The sequence below is a fragment of the Psilocybe cubensis genome, chromosome 13 (assembly GCF_017499595.1).
Source record: "Psilocybe cubensis strain MGC-MH-2018 chromosome 13, whole genome shotgun sequence".
Lineage (NCBI taxonomy): Eukaryota > Fungi > Basidiomycota > Agaricomycetes > Agaricales > Agrocybaceae > Psilocybe > Psilocybe cubensis.
Window position 1 is genome coordinate 741,622 of NC_063011.1, and position 16,318 is coordinate 757,939.

Genomic DNA, 16,318 nt, shown 5'->3' on the forward strand with positions numbered 1-16,318 from the left:
GCTTCTAGCGGGTGTTTCCTCGTTCAATCGTTGGATTGGAATGTGAGGGCTTGTATCTTTGGCCTCATCCTCATCCTCATCCATTTGATGAAGTAAACCATCACTATAGTGCGAATTTTCCAGGCTGACAGGGGTATCAAGGCCGTCATCCCTTCTTGGAGGAATATCCACATCCAATCGCAGGATTGAAGGCTGAGGGCTGGTATTATTTTGGGGTTCATCCTCATCCATTCGATGAAGGTCGCAGTTAACACGAAATTTACCTTCCGGAAGACGGCGCTGCTCATCCTCATCCATCTCACTAAGCTCTTCATTAACATTATATTCAGCTTGGGATATATCTGAACGGCCCCCAGCGCCCGACGAATCTTGTTCTATTAATAGGTCTGAGTCGTTATCACCTCGATATCTGTGAAGTACTATAGATCAACGGTCCAAGTTTAATGCGATTTTGATAAATACAACATACTGTGGACTATGATTTGAACGATTTATAGCGTCGGTAGAATAATCAGTTTCCTCCTCAGTGTCGGGGGGTGGTGTCCTTCCAACCATCCTGTAATGTTTAGCCCAAGTTTGACGCGAAATGGGCTTTCCCATACTACGGCAGTTGAGTGCGCAACCACAAAGCACCTTTCCAGTTCTTTTGCGGCGGCGAGTCTGACGACGCTTGCGATGGGTAGTGCGACGCATCAATAACTAACTTTACATACGAGTATATACGAATTAAATTGAAAACACGATACACCATGCGTGAAAGCGACGTACTTGTGTACGAATTCAGTACGGAATGTTCTTATCAAATTTCTCGATCCTATCTATATACTGGTGCTGTGTACTACTGAAGTTTACTAATTGTCGTTCGTTTCATTATAGTGTTAGAAGAGAAAGGAAGAAACCCTTCAACCACGTGCAAAGCAGGAGTAAGTACACCGCTATTTCGAAATCCATGCCGAGCATCGGCATGGATTTCGAAATAGCGGTGTATAAGTTTACGGCTGCGAAACCGTGGCACGTTTTAGCAACTTACTCCTTCCCATTCTGGTACAGACGCAACAGTACAGCAGAAATCACCTGGAAGCTCGTCACTTGCAGGATAGACATAGTATGGTAAGTAATTCGTGTCTCCAAAGTATTCGCCTCTTACCATTTCTCGGCGCAAGCTTCTTGGATACCAGGCGGAGGAGGGGCGGTTATGGGCATAGATGTGCTTTTTGTCGACAACAGCACTTGCGGAACAGTGACACAATCAGCAGTGGGAGGGGCGGAAGATGCGGGGCTTGCTCATCTTAAATTCCTGAACGACATCCAGCTGATAGAGACAACTCACCACCGTCAGCACCTCCCTTGGACAATGGGTCAGCCGCAAATGACTCATCTAGTATAGCTAGTATTCTATGATATAGACAGAGAAAAGATGGCTGCGGCATTATCATAGTTATCCAAATAGTCAGGTATATTGTAACTACACAATCAAATTATCTTGTAAGCTGCTTGTCTCATTCTTTAGAACAAGCCTCGTCTGCACCCACGGACTCTCGCCTCCATCCCAATATATAGGCCGGACTGCTTGTTGAATCTTGCCCATCCTGCTCCCTGACGACGAGTGGCACATTGCTGCCTATCTTTGTCAGTTATAGGCTTGTAAATTGCGGTATTGAGTCAACATCCTGAACGACCGTTATGGCTCACTCACTGAAGGGCCCAGTCTTACGCAGAGGTCAGTCGTACTCCCTCTGCTTTCTAACTCTTTACTAACCTTCGTATAAGAATGTAAACCTACCACGACGCTTTTCTTTGCTGCATGCGGCATCTATCGCTGGTGTGCGGTCGGCTTAAAGTACTAAGACTGCGGTGGATCTGGATGTGATGAGTGCAGGCGGGATATGGCAACGTGCCCCCATCTCATAGGGTAAGCCGCCCGCGCCGCATATACCAGCGCACATAGTGATGCTTGCTGAGCCAGATTCCGGGGTTGGGACAGGGTGGAGAAGAAGGTATGGGTGGGGAGGTGGGCAGGATGCAAGGGATGGCGGTGCCTTATCTTCTCGCGTTAGGGATGTTTGGGAGGGTGTACGTGCTTTTTCTGTCATATACCCAACGGCGTCTCGTAAATCTCCTCTAAGAGACCGTTTGCTTTCAAATTCTCCAGATCCCATCAAATCGTCTATCTTGCGCGAATCAGGAATGGGGTGGAATACACCAACATTGAATGGCTCTATTCAACCTTCCGGGAGTACAGGTCTATAACCTCTCCACTTCGCATTGCCAAACAAGATTCTCCCAGTGGTCGTGTTCGAGGTCCTGCCGTGGCTCGCAGAACCTCGTCTAGCTACCGATATGTTCATAACAACAACCTTGTGTCCAATTCTCCATTCAAGTCACTGATACCAACGCCATTGACCCCATCTACACGGCCGCCTCCTATTTCATTTCCGACGAGGAAATATCTGGTGAAAAACACCCACGCCCCTCATCGATGCACGAACTAGGAAGCAAAGCAAAACATTCCAGGGTCTTATCGACAAAGAACCAGTTACCAAGAGTCCATTTCGTATTCAACAGAAACAGCCTGTTTCCCAGCCCCCGAAGCCTCCCCTCGCTCCCATTCAAAACAAACAATCAACTTTATTTTCAACCCCACCCGCGCCGTCACATATTTCACCCCCGGTCTCTACACCCAATAATGGTCCATCTCCTGGTCGCATGGTTCGTCGTCGAATGCGACTAGCCCTGTGCTTTCGACTAGTACGTTGCAGACTACGCCTTCGCCTCCGCCGCTTAGCGATGAGGGCTTGGGATCAGGGTCAGGGTCTGGGGCGGGGTTGGTTAGTAGGAAGGAGATGGAAGAATAGCACACCCAGCAGCATACCCAGCACACCCAGCAACAGCAGCGCACTAGTACTCAACGCACAGGGACTGGTGCCCGTACTGGCACTGGCACTGGCAATGGTGTCCAGCGCACCAACGCAGAAGGACCACGGCTTATCCCTGTCGACCCAGTCCGCGCCACCCCGCACCTCCTTGCAAAAATCCCGTATGTGCCCGTGACGATTGCGCATTTGCCGCAGGATAGTTTGGAGGCGCTTAGATCTGTACGTCTTGGCTGTTAATTGTTTGTTTGTTTTCTTGAGCACTTTCTGATGATGGATTGGTTGGTTGGTTTTTGGTCTTTTTAGGCATGGCGCGAGGCATGTGCGCCGCTTTATCATTGTTGTCGTAGTGTGTGTGAGCGTGCGAAGGTGGTTGAGATGAGTGCACGCCCTGCTGCTGCTGCTATGGGTTCGTAGCAGGGTGTTGTACCGCGGGTCGCATCAGGCGGTGTACCCGACGCCGAATGTTCCGCCGCTGCAGCATGCGGGCGATGAGATTGTGTTAAAGGAGGATGAGGACGATGGCGTCGATGGCGTCGAGTTGGATACAGATATGGAGATGGAGATGGGGATGGGGAGGGTGAGGAGGAGGTTGATTATGATGTTTTGGATTATGAGGATGAGGATGAGGAGCAGGAGGAGCAGGAGGAGCAGGATGAAGAGGAGGAGGAGGAAAGGGAAGAAGTGCAGGAGGAGGAGGAGGAGGAGGAGGAGTACGACCCCGACCATGACCATGGCCATGCGGCGGAGAGGTATCGGTACTCTGGCTCTGTCTCTGTCTTTGTTTCTTCGAGTGTAGCTGTACCCGCTATATACTACTACCACCACCACCGCTACTACCACAACTACCACCACCACAACCACCGCCACCACAACTACAACCACCGCTGCTGATATCCACACTCCGACGTATAGATCGGTCCCTGCCCCAACCCCGCTCTTCGCACAGCGCCCATTGCGCAAGAGGTCATCTGATGAGCTTAATGATGATGGAGATGGAGAGGGTGATGCGGGGTACGATACGGCGAGTAGAAGTAGCGAGACGCTTTCGTCTTCGTGGGTGTCTAGTGCTGGAGCCGGTGCGGGGGATAATGGGCGAGAGAATCAAGGGGATAATAGAGGGGTGTTCGACCTGTTGATGTTGCTGTGGGTGTGGGTGTAAATGTGGTGGCGCCGGAGCTTGTGATGAGGCCGAGGAAACGGAGTAGTGAGGAGTTGGATGATGAGCATGAACGTGAACGCGGGCGTGAGCGTGGGAGTGAAGAGAGGGTACCGTGTCGGGGAACATACCATAACGACAACCACAACCACAACGACACATATAGCCTCCACAACCACCAACGTATCCGGGTGCACGCGCCGCTTTCGCCGTCGTCTGAGAGCCCGCGCAGTAGAAGGCGGAGCGGGAGTGTGTATTATTCATCGTCTGCCGATGCGGAGGAAGGTGATCGGGATGTGGTGTTTTCTGAGGTGGGCGATGGCGATGTTGATGTTGATGTGCATGTGGATGGGGATGGGGACGATATCTCAGGGGACGAATTTCTCGATGTTGCCTCGGAGTGGCTGGACGACGCTAAGAAGGCGATTCTGAAAGGGAAGAAAAACCTTGACAAGTGGTTCCATGATGGAAGAGAATTCATAAAGCGAGATAACTTGCTCTGTAAGTCATTGTCAGATTCCTCATAATGCGATACATACTGATCGTGTTGTTCTTTTCTCTTAGACGAATATATTACGCATCCTGAATTCCAGAAATATGATTTGAGGGTGACGGAACCCAAGCTTTGTGACCCAACCGTCAAGCAATTGTCAGGGTATCTCGACATTGCTGAAGACAAGCATGGAGAGTGAGGAGATGCCGTATGTCCCTCCGCCGCTGCCGGCGCATTTACGTCGCCAGCGGCAGGGCCAGCAGTTTCAGCCAAGGAGCACGATTGGGAGTAGGTATAAGACTGCGATGATACCTACGCCGACGGCGAGGACGAGGACGACAGCGGCAACGAGGACGGCAACGAGGACGAGGACGGCAACCAGAAGTTTGCGAGATTCTCATGGAGGAGTCGAACGTACAGCCTGTAAGGTGCCCGGTCACTGTCTGCGGTGATATTCATGGCCAATTCGTGCGTCCCGCTTTGTTTCCTGTACAAAATGACTTTCTTATATCTACTGGCGCTCGTTTCTTTTCCTACGTATCCTTTGCATTCCTTCTCTGGCTCATTATCGTCGTCATCAGCACGATCTATCAGAACTCTTCCGGATCGGAGGCAATTCTCCGGACACCAACTACTTATTCATGGGCGACTATGTTGACCGAGGATACTATTCTGTCGAAACAGTTACACTACTGGTCGCCATGAAGCTTCGCTATCGAGATCGGGTCACCATACTTCGCGGGAATCACGAGTCGAGACAAATCACGCAAGTTTATGGCTTTTACGATGAATGTCTTTGAAAATACGGCAACGCCAGTGTATGGCGCTACTTTACCGACCTTTTTGATTTCCTACCTCTTACTGCTCTCATTGACAACCAAGTACGTCGATATCTGCATACACAGCTTATTGAGATTATGCTGTAACATTTCTCGTGTGATGACCCCTACAAGGGTTATCTCACTTTGGATCTACATTCTCATCAATTGCTGACTCTCATGCCCTAGATATTCTGTCTACACGGTGGTCTCTCATCATCCATCGATCGAGTGCAGGAGGTTCCACGTGAAGGGCCTATGTGTGATCTTCTATGGTCCGACCCCAAGGTGTGGTGCGTGTGCGAGACGACGGGATTGTGTGGGTGAGGTGGGATGTGCTCAACGATCGGTATAACTATTTTATTTTATTTTTCTTTCTTCCTCGCTAATGCTTTTTTAAATCTTTAGACGGGTCCTCGTAGTCGCCTATCCGTCGGCCCTGCAGATATGGGATACGTATGATCTGAAAGCTATTAGGGAGGTCGTACGGCTGCGATTCGATGCTTCTGCTCCTTCTGGCACGCAGACGCAGTGGAGTGCGCTTTTCGCTCTTGGTAGGGAACCGATGGGTACAGTAAAGGGCCAGGTTGCCGGTCATGGTGTCGGTGGTAGGATAGGGTCGGGAAGAGACGGTTTTACGATCCGCGTTGCACATGCGGTTATCCTTCCCGCTACCAGCCGGCGAGCGAAGGCTGCGACGCGCGACAAGGACGTGTTTGAGGATGAGAGGCCGTTGCTTGGTGTGTTACTTGAAGCGGAGGCGGCGGAAGAGGATGGTAATGCGGGAGTTGAGTCTGTGACGGAAGTGGTATTTGTGGTGTATTCGCTTCGGACACATCGGGTGGTGAAGCATGTACCGCTCTCTGGGGTTCCTGATTTTGGGAGTCGTGCGGGTACTTTTGATGTTAGCAAGGATTTCGTAGTCCTTGTAAGTTACTACTTCTTCTTTATTCTCTTTGAGTTTGTTGATTTTCTTTGCTTTGTCTAGAGCACGAAGAGCCCACCAACACTACATATTCTTTCGTCCGCGACATTCCGGAGGCTTCACACTATCCACTCAACGTCCCTGGAAGCGTTCACAAGGCCCCCGCGCTTACCTCCTCCTACCCCACATGGCTCAGAAATGAATGTGGATGTAGCAGGTATCAACACCGCCACAGGAGGACCTCCCAGCGTGCATGCAGACGCAGCAACCGGAAAGTCCAGAACAGGCGCCTTTTCATCGGGCCTCTCATTGTCCATTGCCTCGAACGCGCTGTATGCTCCTGGGAGCCGCAGTAGCACGCCTGCTTCTGTCAATCCTAGTGGAAATGCTGAGCAAGCTGATGGATCAGCCTCTGTGCCAGTAGTGTACCCCTCTCCCGTGTTTGCCCTGTCTGGAAGACTCCTGGCGTATGCATCGCCCGTCCCTGGGCGCAGCACGGGGGCTAGTGGAGGAGATGCCGGCTCTATGTCTCCAGGGGGTGTTGGTGGCGTCGGCTCGTCCCCTTCTCCGTCATCCTTCCTCGGTGTCGGTACCGGTATCACTTCAGGTATTAGCAAAGCCTCTCGCAGGCTCTCGTCATCGTCATCAGCGTCTGTACACTCGAACGCACCGTCCAGCGCGTCATCGTCGTCCGCGCCCTTCGGGTTAAGCGCTATAAGTGGGATTGGGGCAAGTATCCCGCGCACACAGGCGGAGGTGGGGCATGCTGCGCTGAGGGTCGGAGAGAGCGTGGTGAGTGGTATGCGGTTTTTGGGTGGTATGGCGGTGGATGCTGCGCGTAGCCGGGTGGGCGCTGGCGTGGGAGGTGGTGTGCCAGTCAGGCAGGGTACACCTGTTGGTGCAGGGCGGGCGGGCGGAAGTGTTAGTGGAGGAGGGAATGGGAGGTACATCTCGAGAAGTGCACCGGATAATGCGGAGGATGTGGATGATTCTGCGGCTGCGCAAGCTTTGCGTGAGCGCAGGTACTCCGCCAACGCGCCAGCTGCTGTTGGAAGTGTTCCGTCGTTCTCGTCGTATGTCAGTTCGCATGCCGTCGCACCACATACGACGGGCGTGGTTGAACATGGGCATTATGTGACGGTGCTGGATTTAGCACCGCTCCTGGACTCCAACTCTAGCGGGGTAGATAGATCTGGACTCGATCTGGAGAGCACTGTGAAGAACATACACGACGTCGACGTTGTCTATAATGACGAACTTGTCGACGACATGCGCCCAATCCGGACCCCTATGAAGATCGATGAATTCAATGCGTCGCGCAGCCAGCCCGTTGCAGGTCTCTGCTTCGCGCAAGATGGGACAAGCGTGGGCGTGATCACGCGCGACGGGCACCGTGTCAAAGTATTCAGGCTCCGCCCCGTGCCATCCGTCGTGCGTCTAGGAGAAAGGAACACATCGTCAGAATTGGTGGAGGAAACTGGTTTGCAGGAGACACCACATGGCCCGCGTGCTGCGCAGGTGTATGACTTGTATCGCGGACGCACGTCTGCTGTGGTGGAGGGTGTGTATTGGGCGAAAGACAGCAGGTGGGTTGCGGTTGGTACTCGAAATAGGACTGTTCATGTGTTCGCGACGAACCCCTACGGCGGAGAGACTGATTTACGAAGCCACATGGAGGGGAGGGTTAGAAATGTGGATGTGATTGTGAGTTTTGTTCTTTCCTTTATACCGTGCAGGCAGTATTTTTCAGCCTTGACTATGAGCGACTCGTAGCCGCTCGTCATGCTTCTTGATCCGCCCTACACTACAGTACCGCCATCCATCAAATAACGAGAAGTTTTCGGGATGTGACGAGTGTTGAGTGAGTGAGGAATGACGTTTAGTCCAGCTTATTTCAGGTCCTACAGCAGGTCATGCTAGGACATTTAATCACAATGACATATTTATCAAGAAAAAATATCGTAGAATAGTACAAATGGCTGGTAAGATAAACTACACAGGAATTTATTTACAAGAATACGAAAGCAGAAAGCAATACGAGAGCATGAAGGAAGAATAGGATACTACCATGTCCAAACAAGAAATACAAGAAATGAATGAGGTACGGTATTACGTCGAAAGAGAAACTCGTTCTTCATTAGCGACGCGTGCACAAAGGACGGTACGATGTGCTGAGGCTGCGTTGTTGGGACAGGCTAAGTAATGAAGGGCCCTATGTGTTGTATGGGTCCACGGGATAAGTGTTGGGGAGTAATGGACGCGAATGGGCGCGGTAGTTTCGTCGCAAACGGGCCTTACGCGTCGTATGGGTCCACGGGATAAGTGGTGGGGAGTAGTGAGCGCAAATGGGCGCGGCGGTTTTGTCGAAAACGTGGGACCGAGCTAGTGGGTGATTGTCTGTTGCTGTGGTCCTCAACGTGCACCGACGACTCTGTAGAGGAGTTAGCAACTTGATTTTGTTAGAGAATATCAAAGCAGACGCACCGTCTACATGTGAACCCGTCTCGACGTTCCTTCTCAATCTCCTATCCCTCAACCGCTCGTACAAATTTTCTCTGATCTTCTCCGGTAGAATTTTCTGGCATCGGTTGTAGAGCCAGTCGCGGGCTTTCTCGATAGGGGCCATAATGTCGCCGAGGAACGTTAGGACGATGCACAATATCCCGCCAATGAAGATTGGGACTACCATCAGGAGGTTGAAGTAGTGCGTCGCTTTGTCCACGGGGATGTGCAAATCGGGCATGATCAGTTGAGTGAGAAAATTAGGATGATAAGAGCGGTTGAAGGAGTTGGTTTGAGGGAGGTTGTGAGGGAGGTGGAGGTTTGGAGAAGAGATCTGTATGTGGATGCTGTGCAGGTGAGCAGGGTTTTGTAGGGCTCTTACCAAACGTTGACAAACGAATCGGTTCTCGCGCTCACCCAGCGACTTCGAGCTCTCGAAGGCCATGTACTAGAGCACATCTCTTTCATTTACTCTACCTGTCTGAAGCGTCATCTTACGGTTTTTCTTAGCGCCCATTTTTGTTACTTACATATGTAAAATTACCTGTATCACGCGCACCTAAATTTGCTGATTTGAAGCGCACCTAAATATGTAGTATCGAAAGCGCACTAAATATAGCTATCTAGCTAACAGTGTATCCAATACTCCACTAAGTACCGTTTAGTTTCCGAGAAAATCTGATGTATTGCTACAGTACTAATAATAATTTTTTCATTCACACCAAAATATCTTCTTTTCGTCATATCAGCTATTCTTACTGGTTCCAAAACGCCAAGCGATCATGTTTCAACTTTCAGCATGGGGAAAGATGATTAGATCAATGATTATCATTGTGAAATTTGTCATTGTAATTTTCAACAGCATGTTTTAGTGTACAAACGGAGTAATTGCCGTTCCCTCAGTATATTTTGATGTTCCGGAGTCCCACAGTGTATATATATAATGGCTTCCTGAGTGAATGTTGGATTCGGTAACCATATGAGAATGGTCGTGTATCCAAAAATTAAATTTGAAAAGTTCACGCACCACTTGCAGCCTGAGCTATGGGGAAAGGGCAAGGATATTGCGACTCGTTTCTCAGTGCTTAGCGAGATGTTCGCCGGGTTCAGCTTTGACAAGTTGTAACAAAACTATATAAAAAGCAGCTCTTAATCGGCTTAGAGAAGCTGCAGTAAGTATAACTTATCATATATAGAACCAGTGGCGCGCTAGAATCTTAGAAGTCGAGGATTCCGTATGCTTTAGACAAACTTGGTTCCGGAGGTGGACAATCATGAATTGCTTGTAAGCCTCAAGAATTTCATTGTGATTATAAAAACGGAATAGAGGGTAACCCACTACTTCAAGATAACATCTATTAGGTGATTCCAACAAATCAATCCGTCAAACGAGAGGACTAGTACTTCATTGAACTCCTGCCAAATGATTGAGTGAGTTTATGCAATGTGGGTATCAAAGGGTGTAATAAGCGTTTTTACTTTTCGGGTCTGGTGTGGCGTGTCTGGACGACATTTCTTGGGATGGGATGGTTAACATGGTGATGAAGGAGATGAAAACAATACTCGATAACTATGAAATCCGATAAGAAAATTGTTTGGAGTTATTTCACACTCGACTTGGGTTATTTCAAGGTTATTTGATGATTTTACTTCATTTTAGTCTACGATTTCCAAATGCGAGATATTTTAGGTCAGAGGCAGTAATTAAACTCTGAATAAATAAACCCCCCTTATGCAGGCATAAATTAGGAAGAATATTGATGGGAAGGCAAAGCGCACATGTGAGTGGATGAGAATACTGTGAAGCGCTCAACAAGCGCTCGGACAATTATTTTCGTTCGGACTTTGAATATTGTAATTCAGTTCGTCGATCCCCCAAGAGCCTTTGGAGGATTGCCGCCCGACACAGGCCGAACATGAACGTTTGAACATTGAAGCTTGAAGGCTTAACAGACCTTTGCGTTTGCCTTTCTCCAATCCAGCTGACTAGTATTATTTCGTTCTATCTTACCTTCCATAGCTTTGCGTATATTCAGTCTGAGCTTATGTTTTTCATCTCCAAGAGTCTGTTGAGTTATACGTGGTAGAAACGGTGATTTTTTCAGACAGAAAAACATTCATGCCATGATGCATTATCCATGGTAGTCGGTAACCGGCGCTCAAGCTCCCAGTCATGCCAACAAATTCATCGGCGAAGTGACGCAACCGTTACATGTCAGGCGTTGACATTATTGATCTCCACGATAATTGAGGTGAGATATATGTTATTTTCAGAGCATATACGAACACTTGAAATTTTGTTGGAATCCAGAGGTCCCTCTGCTGAAACAGTGGTTGTTTCCCTTTGATCATGCGTCTTTGATACTTACAGTCACTTGCGGCGCATGTGGGAAAGTAACCCCTGAAAAGTAGCTCAAAAAAGGAAAGAGCAAAAATGAGAGGGAATTACATTCATACGTTGTTCACGAACCTGCATTACATTCATTCAAGGCGCTGTCCATTTCTCTCCTTTTTTAACAAAATAAACATTTTCCGGGACTCCGCCAGCAGGCAAAAGCAGTCGCATGCAACGACGCACAACAAGAGGGCAGGCACACATATCGCCGCCAGTCCAAGACCACCTTCTCTCCTCACACTCTATGGGTTCCGACTCTGAGAAAGCCTCGCGGCTCTCGCAGCGCTCACTGGGCGTGACGAACCGCATCTGGGCCCTCCTACTACTGCTCGTTTGCATCATCACATTCACCCGCCTCATTTGGCCGTCCCTGAGTGCAGCACCGCACCAGCAGAATTACTCAAATGCGGATTTGAAGCCGAAGAACTACTTCAATGCAACAGAGGCGGGCCCGAATCCTTTTGCGTTTTGTCCAAACTATGGGCCCGGGGATGAGCTGGGGATGAAGTATGGCGCATTGACATTGTCGAAAAGCAGGCTGCATTTGGGGAGCGGGGGAAGAATCCAGCGGGTGCTCAACCAAGCGCTGGCAGGACATCCCGTTACTATCAGCGTTCTCGGGGGATCAAGTGAGTCTTTGCTCTCTATGCTACCTTGAATAGTAACCTCGCTGACACGTATACTCGCCATTGTGCCTTATCACTCGCAGTATCTGCATGCCACGGCGCTGGCAATGACCCTATCTCGCCAAAATGCTACCCATCCAAGTTCTTCCAGTGGTGGAACTCTGTGTTCCCGCACCCCGCGTCCGAACTGACGAACGGCGCGATGCGCAAGACAAACTCTGGATACTTTGGATTTTGCCATTCGCACCATTTGCCGGACGTCACGGACCTCGTCATCATCGAGCTTGACACCGACGACCCGCCGTACGTGGCGCTTGCTCGCCTTTCATTCATCTTTCCGTGATTCAAATGCTGATTGACTGCTCTTTCCGATTGTATTCATGTTATCCATCCGCGTATTCATTCATGCATTATGCATCTGTCAACAGTGGCCAAGAGATGATGGAACACTTCGAAACCCTTGTGCGCTCCATCCTCATCCGCCCCGACCAGCCCGCCGTGCTGCTCCTCGGACACTTCTCGCCCCAGGTGCACCAAACGCATGGCTATGCAGGCCCAGACCACTGGCACTCCATCGTCGCGCAGTTCTATGACCTCCCGCACATCTCGATCAAGTCTGCTGTGTTCCCAGACTACATGCGCGACCCGAACTCGGTGAACAAGTACTACGAAGACCCGATTCTCGCGAGCGTCGCGGGGCACGACCTCATCACGGATGTGCTGGTGGCGTACATGCAGAACCAGATCTGCACCGCATGGGATGTGGCGCATGGGGCGTCATTCGATGCAGCGCCGGTGTATACTTCGGGAGGTGAAGGCGGCGCGGGTGGTGATGGGCTGGCGCTGTTTGGGGGGATGGGTCAGAGGAAGGGCGTCCCGGAGCCGGATGGGAGTAAAGAGGGCCAGGCTGCAGCTGCAGCTGCTGCGGCGGCGGATGCGAACCGCGCTAAGATTGAGGCGGCGAAGGAGGCGCTGGCGAAGCATGCCCTGCTGCGCGTTCCTGCTGGGAGGATCAACACGCGCCCGAATAGTGGGCGGCCATATGAAGAGGTCGCGCCGTACTGTGTGTCTGCGAATGATCTGATCAACCCCCTCCCACCTTCTTTGTTTTATGGGTCAGGATGGTTTGCATACCACCCTGCTAATACGGGTGGCCAGGCACTCCAGAACGCGGCGCATTATTGGTACTCAACCCTTCCCACGAGCAAACTTAGGATCCCGATCCAGGTTGGCGCAGGTGATATTGGTGTCTACTATCTCAGGGAGCCGGCGAAGGATATCGGCGAGGGTAGCTCTGTAGAATGTTGGGTCGATGATAACTATGGCGGAGCAAGGGTCATTGAGAACGCAGCAGACGTAGGAGAGCCGACACCTACGTGAGTGTCTTTCTCTTCATTTCTTCCCCTAATGTTCTGTGAAAAGGAAAACTTATATTTCGATGATAGATTGTATATTATCGACCACTACGTCTCTCGCGGCTCACATTACGTCGAGTGCCAGCTTATGGGCGAGGAGGGACAGGGCGTCCCACCGTTCAAGATTATTGGCATATTCTCGACGTAACGAATTCCTAGATATACACGCATCCAACCCTCAAACGCGAACGGCAGAGCGCCCCACAACAAAAAAGGACACACGCAACAACGACACAACGAGGAGAGTCACAGTCGGCAGGAGGCGAGCATCGGTAACATATTATTATAATTTCTATACATTCATACATACATACATACATACACATATACATAGTGCCTTCGTCGGCGGGTGGCTGGTGGACCCACAGAGAGAAAGAGCGGGAGACGGACTTGTTCTTTTTAGCTAGTTTTTTTTTCGCGATTTTGCACTTTGATAACCTTGTATGCATGCAAAGTACACTCATCACACGCCCCATCCCCCATCCTCCCTTCCATTCGTCTATCTACGTCTACCTTCTCCACGGCCCCTGACACACCCTCTCTTTGTTAGTTCTGTATTGCTGTCTCTTGTCTTCTTTTTTTTTTGGATCCTGTTGACTTCCCCTCGAAGTTTCTGGGCGAGGAGAGCGTATTAGTGCATCATGAGGAGTCAAGAAGATATTCTCTGGCCGCAAACGCGACTCCATAGACCATTGTACAACAATAAATATCATTCTGGCTTTGCATGGAGCCAATCCAGAGGCGTGTCACAAGTCTTAAAAAGCCAACATTGCGGATACAAACTTAAAAAATCAAATGACAAAAGAATTGGACACTGTGGGATTTGAACCCACGACCTCATGCATGTATCGAATAGATGCAAAGCATGCGCGCTACCCCTGTGCCAAGAGCCCGTATGAGTATGATTGATAAAGAGTCCTGATGTTCCGAGAGCAGTAGTCGAATGGCGGAATGTGGTCACTCATTTATTTTCTTTGCGTCTCCTTGGTCTTTGATTTTCTTGACTCCCTTCAAGTCTCTTTGGTTTGAGGGCAATATTTTTCTTATTCACCCTCTGTCGACTGTGAATCTAAATCTTCCCACTCTTTAACCGATTGTATTGGTTTTATTCTGTTGTACACTACCCCAACTACGAACTTGGAGCTCTAATTTCCCGTCTTAATCACCCAAAACACAAAACCCTATACAACCATGGCAACTTCAAAAGGGAAATCAAAAGTGTCGCCTTCATCCTCAGAGGCCGCCACCAAAAAGACCTCATCTTCAACTACCACTAAATCCAAGGCGAAGCCTTCAAAATCGGCGATCGGGGCCCCGTCTCAGCTGAACCAGTCGAGCAGGAAGGGCAAGAAGGCATGGCGGAAGAATGTGGACATTACGGATGTTGAGGCGACGATGGAGGAGTTGAGGGCGGAGGAGAGGGTTACTGGGTACGTTGACTTTTTTTCTTGTTTCTGTATGAGAATCATGTTCGAATTTTATGTGACGATTTTAGAACGACGATTGGGCAGATGAAAGATGGCGAATTGTTTTTCACTGATGTGAAAGGCGACGATAAAGGTGTGTGTTTTCATATTCAGGTTTCAAAATGTATCAAGTATGCTAATGAGAGGTCGCTCCAGTCCGACACATCCTCCCCAAGTTCTCCACCGCCCAACTTACGTCCACCAAAATTCTCGCACAGCGCTCCGCTGTGCCCGCCGTCTTCTCCCGCACCACCTCTTCCTCTTCGAAGCGGAAATCTGCGCTGTCCCGTGAAGAAAAAGAGAGGCTTCTGCGCATTGCGAAAAGGCCGAGGAAAGGCCCGTTCAATAGCGTGCTCGACCCATCTGAGTACAAGGATGGTAGCGGTGTTGTTGATCTCAGCGAAGCAGTGAAAAAGAGTGGGACATACGATGCGTGGGCACCTGAAGAGGTGCCGGAGGAGGCGATGAAGGATGGGATGGAGACGGTGTACAAGCCGAAGGTTAAGGTGAGTTTCTTGCCTTTAATTTTTAAAAATTTCCGTTCTGTATCACTATAGTCTTTATGCTTATACAATACCGGATTTCTAGCCCCCCACGACAAAAAAAACCAAAGACCTGATCTCGATTCCCGCCATCGTGCAGCCCCATCAAGGGACATCATACAACCCACCGGCAGATGCACACCAAGAATTGCTAGAAAAGGCCGCTGCAATCGAGTTGAAACACCTTGAAAAGTTGGAGAAGATGGCTGAGGTGAAGAATAAGATGGACAGCGCAAAAGTGACCGCGGAGGCCAGAGAGGAAGGTGTCGCCCCTGGGATGAAGGTGCAGGAGATTGGAGATGTAGATATGGATGACGGCGAGCAAGAAGAAGAAAATCAGGACGGAGGGGAGGGACTGAAGACGAAAAAGGTGCCTGAGAGGAAAACAAAAGCGCAGAGAAGAAAAGCTGCGCGCGTGCTCGCAGAGGTTCGCATTTTCCAATTATCCTCTTGTGGTATTCTAAATAATTTTTCTTTTCCTTTCTTCAGCAACGTGCTCTAGCGCTGCGTGCACAGCGTAAACGTATGCTCACTGCTATAAACGAAGCCAAATCGCTGCGCCGATCTAACGCACGCGAGGCTGCCGCGCGCGAGGCAGAGCGGGAAGCCAAACGCCTTGCAGCCGAGGAGAAGCTCAAGACGCAAGGGTTGGCAGGGCAGAAACTCGGGAAGCACAAGGTCCCCGAAGGTCGGGTAGAAGTACAACTTGGAGAAGATTTGAGTGAGAATCTGAGAGGACTGAAGGTATTTTTTAATGGTTATTCGTTTTTGCTTGACGTTTACTGATTGTTCTACAATGTAGCCTGAAGGAAGTCTTTTCCATGATCGATTCCAGAGTTTGCAACAGCGAGCATTGATTGAACCCAGAGTTCCTGTGATGTACGTGTATCTTTATATTCACATTCATTCAGTTTTCCTGATTGTATCATATCCATTGTAGACCTAAGAAACGTAGGAACAGGATCATTGAGTACGAAAAGCACGCATGGAAAAGATTCGAGTAGACTATTACAAGACTCATTGATTTTTCCATCCCCTTTGAGACCTCTGAGTAGTTTCTTTTTACATTTATGCTCTTTTCTTCTTCATTTCATATATACTGAG

The 16,318-nt window shown here is 49.6% G+C and overlaps 4 protein-coding genes and 1 non-coding gene across 5 annotated transcripts; 3 read left to right on the forward strand and 2 right to left on the reverse strand.

The window, feature by feature from the left end:
• Positions 1-2,479: 2,479 nt before the first annotated feature.
• On the forward strand, positions 2,480-4,724 carry JR316_0012966 (uncharacterized protein; the record flags this gene model as incomplete). The annotated part of the gene is made up of 9 exons (XM_047898583.1): positions 2,480-2,545; positions 2,566-2,709; positions 2,961-3,037; positions 3,180-3,224; positions 3,294-3,453; positions 3,492-3,650; positions 3,673-3,933; positions 3,993-4,533; positions 4,597-4,724. The coding sequence occupies 9 exons, from the start codon at positions 2,480-2,482 to the stop codon at positions 4,722-4,724; spliced, it is 1,581 nt and encodes a 526-aa protein (XP_047742131.1).
• Positions 4,725-5,615: 891 nt separating this feature from the next.
• On the forward strand, positions 5,616-8,098 carry JR316_0012967 (Autophagy-related protein 18h; the record flags this gene model as incomplete). Its single annotated transcript, XM_047898584.1, has 4 exons — positions 5,616-5,692; positions 5,752-6,271; positions 6,332-7,972; positions 8,042-8,098. 4 exons carry the CDS (start codon positions 5,616-5,618, stop codon positions 8,096-8,098), a joined length of 2,295 nt encoding a protein of 764 aa, XP_047742132.1.
• A 464-nt stretch (positions 8,099-8,562) lies between these two features.
• Positions 8,563-9,011, reverse strand: JR316_0012968 (uncharacterized protein; the record flags this gene model as incomplete). Its single annotated transcript, XM_047898585.1, has 2 exons — positions 8,563-8,699; positions 8,753-9,011. The coding sequence occupies 2 exons, from the start codon at positions 9,009-9,011 to the stop codon at positions 8,563-8,565; spliced, it is 396 nt and encodes a 131-aa protein (XP_047742133.1).
• Positions 9,012-14,014: 5,003 nt separating this feature from the next.
• On the reverse strand, positions 14,015-14,099 carry JR316_0012969. Its single transcript has one exon. It is a non-coding gene; the product is annotated as a tRNA-Ala (tRNA).
• A 298-nt stretch (positions 14,100-14,397) lies between these two features.
• On the forward strand, positions 14,398-16,218 carry JR316_0012970 (Ribosome biogenesis protein NOP53; the record flags this gene model as incomplete). Its single annotated transcript, XM_047898586.1, has 7 exons — positions 14,398-14,636; positions 14,702-14,766; positions 14,829-15,178; positions 15,261-15,641; positions 15,704-15,958; positions 16,017-16,093; positions 16,155-16,218. The coding sequence occupies 7 exons, from the start codon at positions 14,398-14,400 to the stop codon at positions 16,216-16,218; spliced, it is 1,431 nt and encodes a 476-aa protein (XP_047742134.1).
• Between the last annotated feature and the right edge of the window lie 100 nt (positions 16,219-16,318).